Here is a 17,548-nt window from a genome sequence, read left to right on the forward strand (position 1 = left end):
AAAATTTAACTTCAATTATTCACTGGATAGCTATTCATGAAGAAAAAACGATTTTAAAAGTAACTCAAAATTATAATCGCACATAATTTTTTTTTTTTAATTATTTATCTAAGTGCACAATTAATACTACTAAAAAATCATTATACTTGTAATGGTTTGTTTCGAAACCAATTCAGCACGGTTTAAAGTTTCTAAAAGGATCTGAAATTATATCGATTTTCATGTACAACTTTTCTTCAACTTCAAATAAATGTACCGACATCGTTCGGAATTTAAAATAATAATTCCCTGAGTGGTGATATTTTTTAGAAAAAATATATTAAAAAATTGGAAGTTTCTGAAATTTCGAAATGACTAAAATAAATTAAGGGAAGAAAATACCACTACGCAGTTTTGGGGCAAATCTTCAATAACTTTCAAAAACATTTACTTCAATGAAATATGCATGTGCCTTTAAGGTTTTGTGAAAGAAGCTGAGCAGCATAAGTTATATTCACTAGTTCGCTTACTGTAGAATCTATTAAGACATCATAAAAACTTTATGACTCTCAATATGATATTCTTCTTACTACAAATCTTTACTGAAGTGGAATTTGTTACGTTCGAAATTATGTCCATAAGCGTCAGCAATATACAACAAAAAAGCTAGCGGCAGAACGGCCTTGTCAAGTCGTTTGGGGTGTTTCGCGCTTTGACGTCATTTCGCTCAAATTCACTCTTCTATTTAGGCCACCGCAAGTAAAAAATTCATTCAACTAGGTATTTTTATATCCTTTATTTTCCTATTTCTGTCTGTCTGCTGGTACGAGTGGTGTATGTGAATTTATTGAAACCAAATTTCTTGCTATATGCAAATTTCTGTGATGAACCATTAAAACATAACTGAATAATATGCATGTAAACGGATGTTTCACACAAATTCATTAACAATTTGCTACTATTGACAGTTCATGTGTCCAAAATCGAAAAGCCTTCCTTAATATGTCTCAAAGTTGTATACATATAAATATTCTTCTAATAAAATCTAATTATGTGAATTATTATACGACAGTTAATTTGTTATTGATTCCATAAGGTATATTGCTATTTATTTAGTTTGCTTAATTATTTTCAAAATCTGTAACAAATAACAAAGAAAAGTTACTGCATCATGTGTTTAAAAAAGTAAAAAAATAAAATTTTGTTTTGCCAAATAATATTTAATTACCTATTTGAATTTATATATTTTTTAGTCTATCTATACAAGATATATATTAACAGATGGCTTACCCGCAGTTTGGAGGAATTATTGAATTGTGGACAATTTTGTATTCGTTTGAACTCGATATTCATAAAATATGCAGTAAATATTTTAGATTATTAAATTCCAAACTCTCCTAAAGCATTCGTATTAATTATCGACATATATGTATGCAATTGGCGTTGAACCGTTTAGCCGGTTATAGCCGAATCGATGAGAGCGCGCCACTCCTCCCTTTCCCTCGTCAAGTATAACCAGGTCGCTCTCCACCTGGTCCCTCCAACGGAGTGGAGGCCTTCCCTTTCATCGGCTTCCTCCGGCGGGTACTGCATCGAACACTTTCAGAGCTGGAGTGTTTTCGTCCATTCGGACAACAGGACCTAGAGCGTAGCCGCTGTGTCTTTTTATTCGCTGAACTATGTAAATCTTGCTTCTGCACCATAAATCAGGACGGAAATGATAAGCGACTTGTAGAGTTTGATTTTGGTTCATCGAGAGAGGACTTTACTTTTCAATTGCCCACTCAGTCCGAAGTAGCACCTGTGGCAATAGTGATTCTGCGCTGCAATTCGAGGCTGACATTGTTCGTGTTGTTGATGCTGGTTCCCAGGTATACGAAATTATCTACGACTTCGAAGTTATGACTGTCAACAGTGACGTGGGAGCCAAGACGCGAATGCGCCGACTGTTTGCTTGATGACAGGAGATATTTCGTCTTGTCCTCATTCACCTCCAGACCCATTCGCTTCACCTCCTTATCCATGCGGGAAAATGCAGAACAAACGGCGTGGTTGTTGCTTCCGATGATATCAATATCATCGGTGTACGCCAGCAGCTGTACACTCTTATAGAAGATTGTACTTTCTCTATTTAGCTCTGCAGCTCGTATAATTTTTTCCAGCATCAAGTTAAAGAAGTCACACGATAGTGAGTCACCTTGTTTGAAACCTCGTTTGGCGGAGAGGTCCTTACCAATCATGACGGAGCTTTTGGTGTTGCTCAACGTGAACTTACACTGCCGTATTAGTTTTGCGGTGATACCAAATTCAGACATCGCATCGTAAAGGCAGCTCCTTTTCGTGCTGTCGAAAGCAGCTTTAAAATCGACAAAAAGGTGGTGTGTGTCGATCCTCTTTTCATTTGGCGCATGGTGAATATCTGGTCAGTTGTTGATTTTCCAGGTCTAAAGCCACACTGATAAGGTCCAATCAGTTTGTTGACGGTGGACTTTAGTCTTTCACACAGTACGCTCGATAGAACCTTATAGGCGATATTTAGGAGGCTTATCCCTCGGTTATTGGCACAGATTGTGGGATCTCATTTTTTATAGATTGGGAAGAGTACACTGAGATTTCAATCGTCAGGAATGCTTTCTTCAGATTATACTCTGCAAAGAAGCTGATGCATGCACATTTGCTGTTCTTCAGGCGGCTAATTGCTATTCGAATTTCTTCATGGTCGGGTAATGGATCATCTGATCCAACGTCATTGATTGGGAGATCGGGTTCGCCATCTCCTGGTGTTGTACTTTCACAGCAGGCCGGATAAGTGTTCCCTCCATAATCACAGTATGCCCTGGACATCGCTTACCAGGTTACCACCTTGGTCTCTACATGAGGATGCTCCGGTCTTGAAACATTCGTTAAGTCGCTTCATTTTTTCATAAAATTTTCGAGCATTACCTCTGTCTGCGAGCTTCTTAAGCTCTTCGTACTCACGCATTTCGGCCTCTTTCTTTTTATACTCTCGCAACATGTTGCACAGAGTCTCGCTGCGAGACGGTAATCCTCATCGTACCAGCTTGTTTTTTGTCGTTGCCGAAATCCAATTGTTTCGGCTGCAGCTGTACGCTGTGAGTTTGAGATGCCGTTCCACAGTTCCCTTATACTGAGATGCTTATGAGTGCTCTCAGAGAGCAGGAGTGCAAGTCGAGTAGAGTATTTCGTGGCTGTCTGTTGCGATTGCAGCTTTTCGACGTCGAACCTGCCTTGTGTTTGTTGACACGCGTTCTTTGCTGCACAGAGGTGCGTATCTTCGCTGCAACCTGATAATGGTCCGAGTCTGTATTTGGTCCTCAGAACGTACGCACGTCTAAAACACTGGAGACGTGTCTTCCGTCTATCACAACATGATCGATTTGGTTACGCGTGTTTCGATCAGGAGACAGCCATGTTGCTTGATAAATTTTCTTGTGCTGGAATCTGGTACTACAGACGACCATATTTCGGGCCCCTGCGAAGGTTATCAGCCTCAGGCCGTTTGGCGATGTTTCGTCATGGAGGCGGAATTTTCCGACTATTGTGCCAAAGACACCTTCTTTCCCCCCTAGCGTTGAAATCACCAAGCACAATTTTGACATCGTGGCGGGGGCAGCGCTCGTAGGTGCGTTCTAAGCGCTCCTAGAAAGTATCTTTGGTCACATCGTCCTTCTCTTCCGTTGGGGCGTGGGCGCAAATAAGCGATATGTTGAAGAACCTCGCTTTTATGCGGATTGTGGCTAGACGTTCATCCACTGGGGTGAATGCCAGGACTCGGCGACGGAGTCTCTCTCCCACCACAAATCCAACACCAAATTTGCGCTCCTTTATATGGCCGCTGTAGTAGATATCACAAGGACCCACCTTCTTCCGTCCTTGTCCCGTCCATCCCACTTCTTGGATGGCAGTGATATCAGCCTTTAGTCGTATGAGGACCTCAACCAGCTGGGCCGAGGCACCTTCCCAATTAAGGGTCCGGACATTCCAGGTGCATGCCCTTATATCATTATCCTTAAAACGTTTGCAGGGGTCGTCATCAAAAGGCGTGTGTCTCATCCGAGGCCTGCTTCGATTTTTCATTGGTACTTAGTTTTTATATGGTGAGTCCTAAACCCTACGCACAACCGCAGAAGCGGGTTGCGTTCTCACTTTAGCTCGTCTTCAAACGGATGTCTGTTAGCTACCCAGAGGATACTTGGTCTAAAATCGGAAGTCATGTGTTGCTTGAATCATGTAGAGAAGAATGGTTTCTGGCCACTCCCAAGGGAATGACAATCAAAAACTTTCCTCACTTACGTGAGCATGATTACATGATCCCATCCTCCTACATCGACATATATATGTATATATGCTAGTATGGCCTGTTTTACCAATTACTAAGTAAATAAATATTACTAATCAATTAAATCAAAAATAGATAGAAACGTTTTTGGTACGAATAAGCACAGCTTCAAAAGTAATCGCATGCAAAGGACCCACATATATGTATATGTACTTGCTTAAATGTCGTCGTAGTACCGAATTCCAATCATTTATTGCACTTCATAACTCGTCTTGCTTATTTTTTTTGCGTAGAAATAAAAGTTTTTCAACAATTGAAAAAATAAATATTAGAAGGTTTCCATAAAAAGGGAATGTCAATTACTCACCTCCGTATAATCGTATAAACTAAATCGGTTTAATATTGGCATTAAGATCGAGCTACATTTGTAGTGTTGACTTTAAATATTTATTGCACCACGTTAAAATATAAAGTAGTGAGCAATAAAATAAATAAAAAGGTAAATTAGTTTAATAACACCCATATCATTATTATGAGATATATTCTATAGAAAATCTACACATGTATTATTTTATTATTTATGAATTTATAAAGCATAATAATTTATTTTTCTTCTAGGAATCATTCAAAAATAACCCGCCACGGTGAGTTCAAACGATTAGCTAATAAACAAAATATTTCTTTTAAATAGCTAACATTACATTTTTTCCAGCAAATCTTAATTGTATAGTACTGACCTCAAACTGTGATAAAAACATTTTGAGTTGATACTTAAGTGTACATTTCACAAACGAATAAATGCCAAATAAATGTATATACTGAGCTAAGAAATTATTTGTTATGATTTAGTTGATTTGTTCTAAACAATTTTGATATTTTTTATTAAAACTAATTAATTAAAAACCGGGGGAAAGAAAAATTTATTTCCTACAAGTGAATATACACAACTAAGCGTAACACCTTAAACATCTATACGTATAGCTCGAAAATGGTTAATGGAGTTGGTGCAGGAATATACTGCCCGGAGATAGATATAAAGCAACCTTACAAACTGCCGGACTACTGCAGTATATTTCAGGGAGAGGTGTTTGCCACTGGGAAAGCTGCGGAGCTAGCCTCTAATGCACCAACCCGATACTCTAGAGTTAACGTCTACGTAGACAGCCAAGCGGCAATCTAGGCAATAACCTCGTTTCGTATATCGGCCAAACGTGTTTTGAGAAGCAGGGTGGCAGTGGAGAGTGCAGCCACGAATATGCTGCTACACTTCTACTGGTTGCCATCGGTGAGGGGATTTCCAAGATCGGTCTACAGCTGTCCCCCGGAAACATGATCGACATTGGCAAACCCGTGCACTGTCTGCCCGATGATATAGACAGATGCATGATGAAGAAAATCAAAGCGAAATTGAAGAATCTACCGGGATGCAATACCGCAAAGTCATTTGCAAAGCGGTGGTTCAGAAATATACAAGTTTCCTACTAGCACTGTGCATAAAGGACTGTAGGACCATGGTTAGCATACTTACTGGTCACAGCCTAGCAGCAGCGCACGCCTGTAAGATGGGGCTTTCAGATCGCTTCAGGTATCTAGGGACCCCGCAGAACGATAAGTTGGAGGAGATATCATTAGTGAGGTCTCATCATCTCTTAAAATTCGCGTTAAACGCTGGCATCCTATCAGATGACTACTTCTCAGGGAATACGTGACGGGACTCCATCTGGTATCGCTAAGGACCATAACTGGTCTTCGCGGGGCCTGTTGGCCCACCAGACTAACCTAACCTAACCTAACAAGTGAATATTTAAATACCTATTGGCACGAAAATTCTCTACATACATTGTGATATTGCATGGTGAATTATATATTATATATTAATTATAAATCTTCGTCGGTACGATGCAGTTTTGTTGGCCCTTAAACAGTTTTACGTACCATTTTATGGAAATCATTTGCATAGATTACGCTTAAAACTTATACGTTTTTGTGTACCGCTATTTGATAGGATTTACATGAATGATTAAACTTTTCCAAATAATAAAAAACAGTAAAAACTATTTTCTAATTATAAATATATGGACGCAACATTTGAGTATAGTTTTTTATTTTCATTTCTGTTTGTTTTTAAGGGTTTAATAGTGATTATTCTCAATTTTTATTTTGCACTTGACAACCTTAACCAACTGTCTTGTTTATAGGATGTTTCGGCTGCTTGTAGTGCTTCGCAGACCTATCTTAAATGTATGTAACTGAAAATCCAAATTATGGTAATTAGTAGAGTTTTATTAGTATTTTATTATGTTCACGTTAATATTTTTCTGTAACACATTTAAATCTCATAATAATCCATGACAGCCAATTTATATACACACAAAAATATATTTTATGTGTGTATATTAAGGCAACTAAACATTGAAGCAGAGTATTGTAGCGCCAGCGTATCTCACCCAGTTTCAATTTTATTAGTTTATTACGATTATGATCTTTTAATGACACCGTTGTACAGACAAATGCTTTACAGCCCTGAATAGTTGACGTACACAGCAATTCTATCCTTAAAAAAACAATAACACTAACATGAGACCAATGATATGCGAAAGAAGCGAAATAACTTAACACACATATCATAACATGCTTACCTACATACATGTAGATGTAGGTACTTTAAGTGGTAGTTAAAACGAATAATGCGTGACGCTGTTTTATTATTTGTTTTGATTATAAAAATGCTTCCAATGGCTCCGAATCCAGTTTCTATTTGTTTATACACCGACGGATTTGGTCTTCTATACCATCACCAAAGCAAATGCATAAAACAACAAAATTGCTGATCTTGATGCAAAGAAACATAGTAAAATATGCAAAATTGTGTTAAAATGTGGGCATAAGTATGGAATATAATATATATATATATCATGTGTAGCTATAAGAAATATTAAATTTGGTTGCAAAGAATGTAATGTATTATGCACAATATGTTGTAGAGTGCAGAAAATAATCTTTATTTAATGAAAATGTGTAATAATTAACTTGACAAAATGTATTCAAAATAAAAAAGACATAAATAAATTATTAAAAATGTTAATACACTATATGTTAAGAAACTGTTACTTTTATTAACTCATAATAGGGACTAATCATTCAATATGTTATACTTATATTATATTATTTATTTGCATTATTTTATAGGAAATGTTTCCTTTATGTTACACAGTTTAAAATGCAGTTCTGTTCCTACATATATTCAGAATGAATATTACTATATCATTTATCCAATTATCATTTGTTTTTAATATGCGTAGATAAATTAGATACACCAATCTACCTCTTCGTCTCTATTTTCTTATTATAAAGTTCCTGTTTAATTTTGACGCTTACAATTATTAATATAAACTAATAGACTATTGTTTATAATAATAAGAAAAAAGCAATATTGTTTAATAATCCTTATAATGTAGAAATTAATAAAGTAATATTCTAGCGTATTCAATTTGTACACAACCGAGGAATCCAAATCTATGCCCAATCAAATTATTGCGTTCCATTCCACTCTATACTAGTATGTATGTACATACATATGTATATACCACTACCAGTGGCAAGTGTTCGATTAGAAATTCACTGCATATTAGAAAATCCATATTTTAATTCGTGAAAAGAATTGGGCATTTCATATACAATCCATTGAATAATATTTACATTGCACTGCTACCGCCCAGCATCTAACGCCCGCCTAAGCCGAGTTAGGCCAATCAAATAGCGAATAATATTCACCATACGCTGAACTAACAAAGGAAGAAACTACCAAACTTAGCAACAGTACATATGCACTTCTGTGGCGCCTGCACCAGAACAAACGCATGCATTCATAGAACATAGTTCAAGTGAATTGTCAGTGAAAATTACTAGATGTGGTTTGTTGTCTAGCCATAAATTAAAAACTTCATAAAACTGTCATAACAATAATTTTAAGACTCTAAACTATCAACCTCAGCAAAAAGAATACACAAAACTACCACAACAACATTCGGTAATCACATCAATGGAAGTTCTCACTCAACGGAATTATTATGTCGGCGTTTTTCATGTCATACCAAATTAAAATTGCACTCGGACATAATTTCGTTTTTCTCTCTCAGCGAACGTATGCTTGCTTATGTGATTTCTGATTTTCTCGCTTCTCACTTTTCTCCCTTGCTCTGACTAGTTACTGATACTGATAGCACATTGATGTAGTTTATTTTTAATTTGTAAGAGTATGGCATTCATGTTTTTACGAACGCTTGAAAAAATTAATACAAATTGTAATAACTTTGAATAGACGGACTATCCCTTCCGATGAAAATCTTCAAATAATTTTACATTTTTATTAAAATTAAAATCAACAAGTAAGGAAAGGCTAAGTTCGGGTGCAACCGAACATTTTATACTCTCGCAATTTATTTAGAGATTTACCTATATTTTCGGTGAAAAATTACCCTTAGGCACTGAGTTCTTCATGTTTGATATCAGGGGCCTTGAAAAGTCATGGTCCAATTTTGACAATTTTTCCTCAAGTGATGTCACAGCTCAAATACAGTATTTGTGTAAAGTTTTATTTCGCTATCTTTATCTGTTCCTTATGTATACATTATAAAGTGAAAGAATCAGAAGGATTCAAAATTGAGTTATATGGGAAGTAGGCGTAGTTGTGAACCGATTTCATCCATTTTCCACACGTGTCATCAGGGTGCCAAGAAAATATTATATACCGAATTTCATTCGAATCTGTAGAGTAGTTCCTGAGATATGGTTTTTGACCCATAAGTGGGCGACGCCACGCCCATTTTCCGTTTTGTAAAAAAATCTCAGTGCAACTTCCTTCTGCCATTTCTTATGTAAAATTTGGTGTTTCTGACGTTTCTCGTTAGTGAGTTAACGCACTTTTAGTCATTTTCAACCTAACCTTTGTATGGGAGGTGGGCGTGGTTATTATCCGATTTCTTTCATTTTTGAACTGTATAAGGAAACGGCTAAAAGAAACGACTGCAGAAAGTTTGGTTTATATAGATTTATTGGTTTGCATGATATATACAAAAAACCTATTTGGGGGCGGGGTCACGCCCACTTTTCCAAAAAAATTACATTCAAATGTGCCCCTCTCTAATGCGATCCTATGTTCCAAATTTTATTTTCATAACTTTATTTATGGCTTAGTTATAGCTCTTTATGTGTTTTTGGTTATCGCCATTTTGTGGGCGTGGCAGTGGTCCGATTCCGCCCATTTTCGAACTTAACCTTCTTATGGTGCCAAGAAATACGTGTTCCAAGTTTCATTAAGATATCTCAATTTTTACTCAAGTTACAGCTTGCACGGACGGACAGACGGACGGACAGACAGACATCCGGATTTAAACTTTACTCGTCACCCTGATCACTTTGGTATATATAACCATATATCTAACTCGTTTAGTTTTGGGACTTACAAACAACTGTTATGTGGACAAAACTATAACACTCTCTTTATCAACTTTTGTTGCGAGAGTATAAAAAGTTACAGTAGACACAACTTCATAAACAATTTTATTCAAATGTCACTAATAGTTTGCATAAATTACTCGTGCATTTATAACCAATACATATATAAATGAATTCATGCTTATAATCCGTTTTAATAAAAATCGTACTGTTTTTAAAGATATGGTTACTTTCGTTAGTTTTGCAACTTATGAAAGAAGCTGGCGTAATCGTGTAAAGATATAATGTGAGTATGTTAAACGCAATGTACTGCAATAGTAGCTGTCATCGATTGGCTAAGCGTTATAGAGAAGTCAATAGAATGCACTATCCAAAAATTAAAAAAAAAATCTTAATTATGCTCAATAGTGTTGCACAATTTTCTTTGCTAAAAAAAGGCAAAAAAATGTTTTTTACCATTTCATTTCCATGCCATACGTTTTATTTAATCAATTATAATATATATCAAGTTAAAAATATTAAAAAAATATATTTGTATTGTCCTTTTTGATCCTTCGAGCCATTTTTACTATTGTGAATAGCCTAAACAAAAATTGGTAGCACTCAGCAAGCGGCGATAGAATTTTTAATGCAGTATCCGCATACACTCTTGCACGAATTCAACTAGATAACTTTGTTGTTGCTTTCACATGTCAAATTTTTGACAAGGAAGTAGAGAAGTGACCAATAGACCTATAAAATATAGATTTATACACTGTTCTATTTATTAACTTCGCATAAAGTTTTATGTACATACGTTAAAACATGTATTCTGTTCAATATAGACGGACTCTTTTAAAATTCTGCCTTGATAGTAAAATTTTAAATTTTGTATTATGCTCTGACCAAAAAGTTCTATTTATGGAAGGAAATTTGTATGAAAGTTGCACCCTATTGACTCTTCAAGAGTTCGCGTTATAGAAATTCGAGTTAGGGAAGGAAATTTTTACAAAATTTGGCTTCTAAACGCTGTTGCCAATTCAAGTGTTCGAGTTTTGGAGATCTTGGAGTTATGGAAGTTCCACTGTATGTATATTTGTATTTAAAAATGTCATGTTTAAGCAATATTTAATATATTATATTTAACTAGACAGCTTTGGTTTCATTATCTATTGGAAAGTTGTAACGATATCAGAATCTATGAAAACTGTCTATGATTTGGGAAGTTATCTCCAAAGCAGGACGATAAAATAAATGAATCCTCATGATTTCTGTTTTCAAATTCACTCATGAACCTTCGTACATACATTTTAATATAAAAGTGCAAATGTACAGATGCATAAAATACACTTGTATGTACACACATAGTCTCAATCATCCAGCTCTTTTATCTGTGCTAACAAACAACACTCAAATAATCTCATTTTGGGAGAGTGGTTTCTGCTTTCATTAGAAATTTGCACGCTATTAACTAGAATATTAGCAGCCATAGAACACTCAGTAAATACAAAACGAAACAGTAGTAAAGTCTTTAGAATCTACACTGAACAGAGAACAATTTTAAAATGTAAGGAACTTGTGTGGAGAAAATATAATATAAAGAGGATTTCAATAACTTGACTATAAATGAGTCTCATGCAAAGTTACTCAAAAATAAACCACAAAATTTAATACTTCTGTTATTTCACTCGAAAACAATGTACTTATCACTTGTTCAACACGAATATACATCACGAGCGCTCATTCAGATATTATTGAGTACTCCTGCCGGCAAGCCGCAGACGTCAATGTTAACACCCGACAGACAGAGTGAAATAGAAGAAGCATACAGCGATATAAGAAGCCTCAGAATTAAAGCGAGTGAATGAGGCAACGAACGTCGTATCTCCGAGCACATTCAAAAGCAACGCTGACTATAGCTGCGCAGCAAAAGGCCGGGTATAACGATAGCACCAAAACGTTGCTGCGGCTGTTGAGTGTGAAATTGCGGTTTATTTATTTGGTTTCCTGATCTGCACCCCGGATTTTATGAGTGTTATTGTCATGTCATGAGGTATTCAAAGAACGGAAATTAAGAAGAGTAATGTGAACTAAGACCCGAGCTATATATGTATGTACATGTGTAAATACGAATATACTTAACTTGCTATAAAGGTATATACGATAAGTGTGGTTATTGTATTTGCCCTGGTAGCACCTAAATACTTGTAAATTTTTAATTATTCCAAATAGAAATTATATCCATTTTCGTATAGTAATATTATCCATTAATCTTTCCCTGGTGCGTATACATATGTATGTATATAACACTGCCTAATCGAATCCACTCCCAATATACTTTTGGCACACTTTCATCCACCAATTTCTCTCTCAGCTGCTCAACTCCCTTCCAGATGAAATTCACATGTGCAAAAAATTGCGACATTTCCAATTAGCTTTACTTTTTGCCTCCGTGCAGCTCAACTACTAACACATAGATAAATTCCAATCAGTTACTGAGTACCACGAGTACGAATACTCACTCAACTCATTCGACCGTATTTTTACTTCGTTTCAATGGGTCGCCGTATTTGTTCATGCCGTTGGTCACTGTGCCTCACCGCTGCTGCCCAAGCATAGTATATCAACCGTGTTTGAGTGCTTTAGATCTGAGGCGCAACTGCTACTTTGGATTGTAAAGCTGCGGATTCTGTCGTTCTCGCTGTCGCTGGAGCGTAAGCGTCGCTGCTGCTCTGCCTCAAATGTGTGCATAGTCATAGCGCGTACAAAAGCGCAGATATTACCAATTACACGAATTTTTATACTCTTTTAAAAATTTCGTTTTATTATAATATTTATTATCGTAGAGCGCAGTAGTGTCTGCGGAGCGTTTAGCGATTTAGTATTAGCGCTGGCGTTGTGTACCCGACGAACAACAGAAGCGTATCCAAGCGTACACAAAAATAATAGCGAACCAACGATTTGATATCAAAGTGTACGAACGAGTGCCGTGAAAGCAAAATTCGCGTCTTATTGTCTTTTAACTGTTTGTGATTATTACTACAATACGAGCGACAATCGTCAAAACGCCATACGCCATTGCCATATATCATATATTGTATGTACGTCGAACGTTGAACGCGTAATGCTGTTCATATAAACCGTATTTGTGCAATATTATTACTATTACTATTATTATTATTATTTTATGTTATTACTCTCATTGTTAGATGTTGTTATGCTTCATATTCGCGTGTTGCACATTTTGTTTTTGCTGCTGTTGGCGCTAGTGAAAATCTCGTTGAAAGTTTAAGTTTTTTAAGGCATACAAGATGGAAAATCTTTTACTGATCAAATTGGCCGTGTTATTTTGATTTTGTCAAGAAGGATTTGTTGCTAAAACGTTTATATCTCAAAATGCTCTAATATAATGCATTTATATAAAAATTGTGATTATTACGTGGTAAAACATTATATACATCGACTATTCGATCAAAATGTCTTCTGAAACACTACACATACATTGATTGCATAAATATGCGGGAGATGTTATTAAAATTAATAAAAGCATATATACTATTTGAAAACTGGCACAATTAGCGAGCAATAGCCACAATACCTTTACTAAATATCAAGAGAAAAAAAAACAGCCGATAGAACACATAGAAAAATCATAAAAATTAAATAGCCACAAAACTAACGCATTTGTAATGACAAGTCATAAAACTGCATACAACGCATAAAAAATACGAAAAAGAACAACAACAAACTACCGTCAGTTGCAGCTATAATTTCAAAGTGAAAAGCTGCAGTTACCGGCTCACAGAACCGCAAATGGTCAGCAAGACAATTGTACAATGATCCCAGTAGTTGCGGAACCACTTGTATTGGAAAAAAGTTTTGCCAAAATATGGTTTCTTCTCAATAAGGCATCTTAAATTGGTCGGAATACCTGAACAGATATGTTGAATAAAGTACACATCTGTTAACTTAATTGTTATATATATTTGGTAAGGCTTGTGCCAAAAATGTAAATAGAGTAGATACAAGTAAAATGCCATAGTCTTGGTTAAAACAAATATATGTATCTACCATCTTAAATGTATTATTTACATATGCAAGTTGTGAGAAAAGCGAGCACATATCGTATTTTCCATTCGTTAACATTTTACATTGCATTTAAATGCAGATTAAGTTTGAAATGGACACGTCGATGTGTTAATGTTGCATATTGATATGTATCAATCTGGAAGCAAATTAATTTTCATATTGGAATATACATCTGCCTTAAACTAATTTTTGTTTCTAATTTCCCCTCCCTACTAAAACAGCAGCAGTGACAAGATTACTTTCGATTGCAATATAAAATTTCGATTTTGAGCTCCTAAGTATAACAATGATAATATTAATAGCAATAGTAAAAAAAAGTGAAAAATAAAAGGTGTTAATGCCGTCGCAAAGTTGAAGTGTGAAAAAGTATTGGCATTACTGTCTCATATGTCAAAGTGAATGTGAAGAAGTGTTGTGTTTTGTGTTTTCTTGTCTTGGTTTTATTTAATTTTTCTAAGTTGCGTTCAGAAATTTGAAAATTGGCAATATTATATATACTCAAACACCAAATAAATGAAAGTGCATACAATTATATAAATGTGAAACACAATACATTCATGAAAAATAAATAAAAACAAGTTTTAATAACAAAGAAATTTTACATACATATATTCCAAAGTTGTGTAAACTATAATCATTCGCGTTATAATATATACAAATATATAATCCTTCCTTTAAAAGGTAAACACATTTTCTTTTTAATTTCAACTACACATACTTACTCATTACACTTCCATCATAGAAATTTGTTATTCGCTATTTTTCGTTATTTTAAAGTTATTTGGCTATCTTTCTTCCTCTAAGTGATTTTCACATACAGTACCTGAATTTCTTTTACTCTTATCCTCAATGATATTTTACACTAACTATTACTCCAGAATATGCATCTATACCCGAGGCATATTTTACGTTTCTTTTCCACTAATATTGAATTTTGAACGAGTCGAAAAAATTGTAGTCATAATTGTATCTCTTTGTTATTTTCGTCTTCATCTTTCACAATGTAGTTTACTATCTTTACAAATTTGTCTGCCGACTACATATTGCTGACACATTATATAATTTCATTCAATATAAGGAAGATTTTACTTTATTGAAAATATTCCTTTTACAAAGAATGTTCACTTACTGAAAACTAGAATAATTCGAAACCGTCGGAAAAGGGCGACCACATTTTATCAAATGGTTTTGAAAACGATTACTGCTTTCTATTCAGTATTGTTTTCTTGATTTTCGTGTTCTAATAATTTTTATTTTTATAATACGACATTTGAAAAATTCATTTTCATTTTTGCAATAGAGTTGTAAATCTGTTATCAAAGTACTCTTGAAACCGCTCATAAACAGATAAAAAGTTTTAGTAATATTATTTTTACTGCAATATCAGTTGGTTTATTTCAATCATTTTTGGAAAATTTAGTTAAAATTCGGTCACCTGATATTCCTTTTAAGTATACAAGTTCGTACATAAAATATCCATGAAAAGGAAACCATTCCCAAATTTTTCTTTACACTTAATGAAAGCATTTAAGATAAACGATCAGCAAAAATAAGCAAATTTAAAGACCGGAGGCTCGAGGCAACAAAATAATGTGCAATGTCAAAATTTGTTTTCGATAGTATGCTACCGAAGTATCCACAGTTTCAGCCATTTATCAGTTCACATTTAACTTCAACCTCACAAAATTCGTCATCAGCAGCTGTTGCCGCCGCTCTCGCCGCCGCCGCAGCTTCTTCAACGGCGTCCGTTAATTCACTAGCCAACAGTTTTAACAACAACAATAGCATTAGCACCAACAATCACAATAACGGTAATCACATATCTTCTGTCGCCGTCCACTCGTCGTCTTTATCGCCCTCGACGTCCAGCGTCAACATTGGCAGTAGTCATTTAAACCAGTCGTCCAATTCACCAGTGTCCTCGTCTTCACCATCGTCAACTACTTTTGGAACGCTTTCAACTCAACAACAGCAGCTGCAACAAAACCATCAACATCACCAACAACAACATCACAATCAGTATTCTTTGTCGGCCGCCTTACATTTACAACAGCAGCAACAACAGTTACATATAAATAAATTAGCTGCCGCCGCTGCAGCAGTCAGTTCCCAAAGTGGTAACGGTCTGTGTCACACGCACAGCGTTCAACAGCAACAGCAGTTGTCCCATCAGCAACTGTTGCTCACACCCCCATCAGCAACTAATTCTCAAACAGGAGATAGTAGTTGCTCACCTTCGCCCTCAGCCACATCATCTTCACTGCATCGCAGTATCAGCGATCACTCACCCACCGCTGCGTCCGCCGTCGCTGTTGCATCCGCCGCAGCTGCCAGCACTGTAGCAGCAGCAGCAGCAGCCGCCGCCGCTGCCTCTTCATTTGCAATACCCACCAGTAAAATGTATCCATACGTATCAAATCATCCATCATCGCACGGCATCTCTGGCATGCCGGGCTTTTCTGGACTGGAGGACAAATCATGCAGGTGAGCAGCAATATTTAGAAGAATTACAACTCTAGAAAGTTTTATTTATAGTTTACTTTCCAATATGTGAGACAGAGGTACTAACAGTCTAAACATTCCTCTATATTCTTATACAATCTTAACTTTTTATACCAACTCAATACCGATCGCTATGGTTGCGACAGAGCAACTTTTTACCATTATGGTTGCCTTCCGAAAGATATGTTTACTTCCAGACATTTATAGAACACCGACCTGTAGCATGGTTATCGCGTTTGGGGTTTCTAGAAGCAAATCTATATATATAATACCCTTAGCTCCAGATGTGAAAAGAGAAACCCATTATAAGTTTCATTAACCACTCATTGAAGAAAGGCCTAGAAACTATGCTCTCTTAAAACAGAAGTAAATAATGGTCGACACCAACGGCATAAATTCCGCACTAAATAGAAACAGTGAACATGAATTTTTAAATCGAGTTTAGTTCAACTTCATCGACATTTTAGAAACATGAGCTAAAGGAAGAAATAGATCTTTTTACGATTCGTTATAAGTCTTGTCAGTGCTAAATCAACTGGAATTGAAAATATCGTTATTAGGCAGTATGATGGGTTATTAAAAAATTGCATTTCAAAAGATTGCAGATGACTTATGATAAGTTCTTTGTATTAGATAATATTCTGTATAATAATAATTTAAATGTTTGTCAAAGTATGATTTAGAAATTTAAATTTTTTCTTGGGTTTTTATTTTTTTTCCAATTTCTTGGGTTCCACTAATTTAAAAATAAAAAAAACATGTGATGTCTTTATGAGATTGCTCTTCTAACCGATGTTTGTAGCTTGTATTACAAATATTCGTCTAACCTATCAATATCCATATTATAATTAGTAACTTAATGCTTTGAATTTGGAACACCATATATTTATGAGGCAAATAAGAGCGCATAACCACCCATTTGTTACGCTTGGTCATAGAAGCGTATTTACCAAAATTAGAGCACACTTGCTGACAAAAACGTCATTACTGGCATATGACTGTAACCAAACAGGAGCAATGTAATGTAATGAATAGCAATTAAGCCAATTTGTAGGCACTACACCGTTTCTTTCAATAGTCTACTTAGTTGACCATAACTAAATGGCCAGACATTGCTTCTTTTGAATAACTGAATTGGACTGCATAAAAAAGTTCGCACGCACAATGACCTTCACACATTTGCATACAGACCTTATATATTTGGTAACGTACATGTTTACCTGAGCCCAAAGACTTTGTACT

The 17,548-nt window shown here is 35.5% G+C and overlaps 1 protein-coding gene and 2 long non-coding RNA genes across 6 annotated transcripts in view; 2 read left to right on the forward strand and 1 right to left on the reverse strand.

The window, feature by feature from the left end:
* The window catches only part of LOC105217106 (uncharacterized), a 144,688-nt gene extending 136,635 nt beyond the window's left edge, over positions 1–8,053 (forward strand). Inside the window, exons 4-5 of the long non-coding RNA XR_003752716.2 lie at positions 4,898–4,923; positions 4,992–8,053. This is a non-coding gene — a long non-coding RNA (uncharacterized LOC105217106). The remainder of the gene's footprint in view (positions 1–4,897; positions 4,924–4,991) is intronic.
* Positions 8,054–10,019: 1,966 nt separating this feature from the next.
* On the reverse strand, positions 10,020–12,465 carry LOC105217107 (uncharacterized). The gene is made up of 3 exons (XR_851971.2): positions 12,238–12,465; positions 10,533–12,178; positions 10,020–10,468 (listed from the first exon to the last, which is right to left on the reverse strand). It is a non-coding gene; the product is annotated as an uncharacterized LOC105217107 (long non-coding RNA).
* Positions 12,466–12,546: 81 nt separating this feature from the next.
* LOC105217108 (homeobox protein abdominal-A) overlaps positions 12,547–17,548 on the forward strand; it is a 36,066-nt gene continuing 31,064 nt past the window's right edge. Inside the window, exons 1-3 of one of the 4 annotated variants that reach the window (XM_011191947.3) lie at positions 12,547–12,857; positions 14,273–14,485; positions 15,329–16,288. In XM_011191947.3, the coding sequence (XP_011190249.1) occupies positions 15,402–16,288 (887 nt within the window). In that variant the 5' untranslated portion in view covers positions 12,547–12,857; positions 14,273–14,485; positions 15,329–15,401. The remainder of the gene's footprint in view (positions 12,858–14,272; positions 14,486–15,328; positions 16,289–17,548) is intronic. The other 3 variants (XM_054225963.1, XM_054225962.1, XM_054225964.1) reach the window with 3 other exon arrangements.

The sequence above is a fragment of the Zeugodacus cucurbitae genome, chromosome 2, assembly GCF_028554725.1.
Source record: "Zeugodacus cucurbitae isolate PBARC_wt_2022May chromosome 2, idZeuCucr1.2, whole genome shotgun sequence".
Taxonomy (NCBI): Eukaryota; Metazoa; Arthropoda; class Insecta; order Diptera; family Tephritidae; genus Zeugodacus; species Zeugodacus cucurbitae.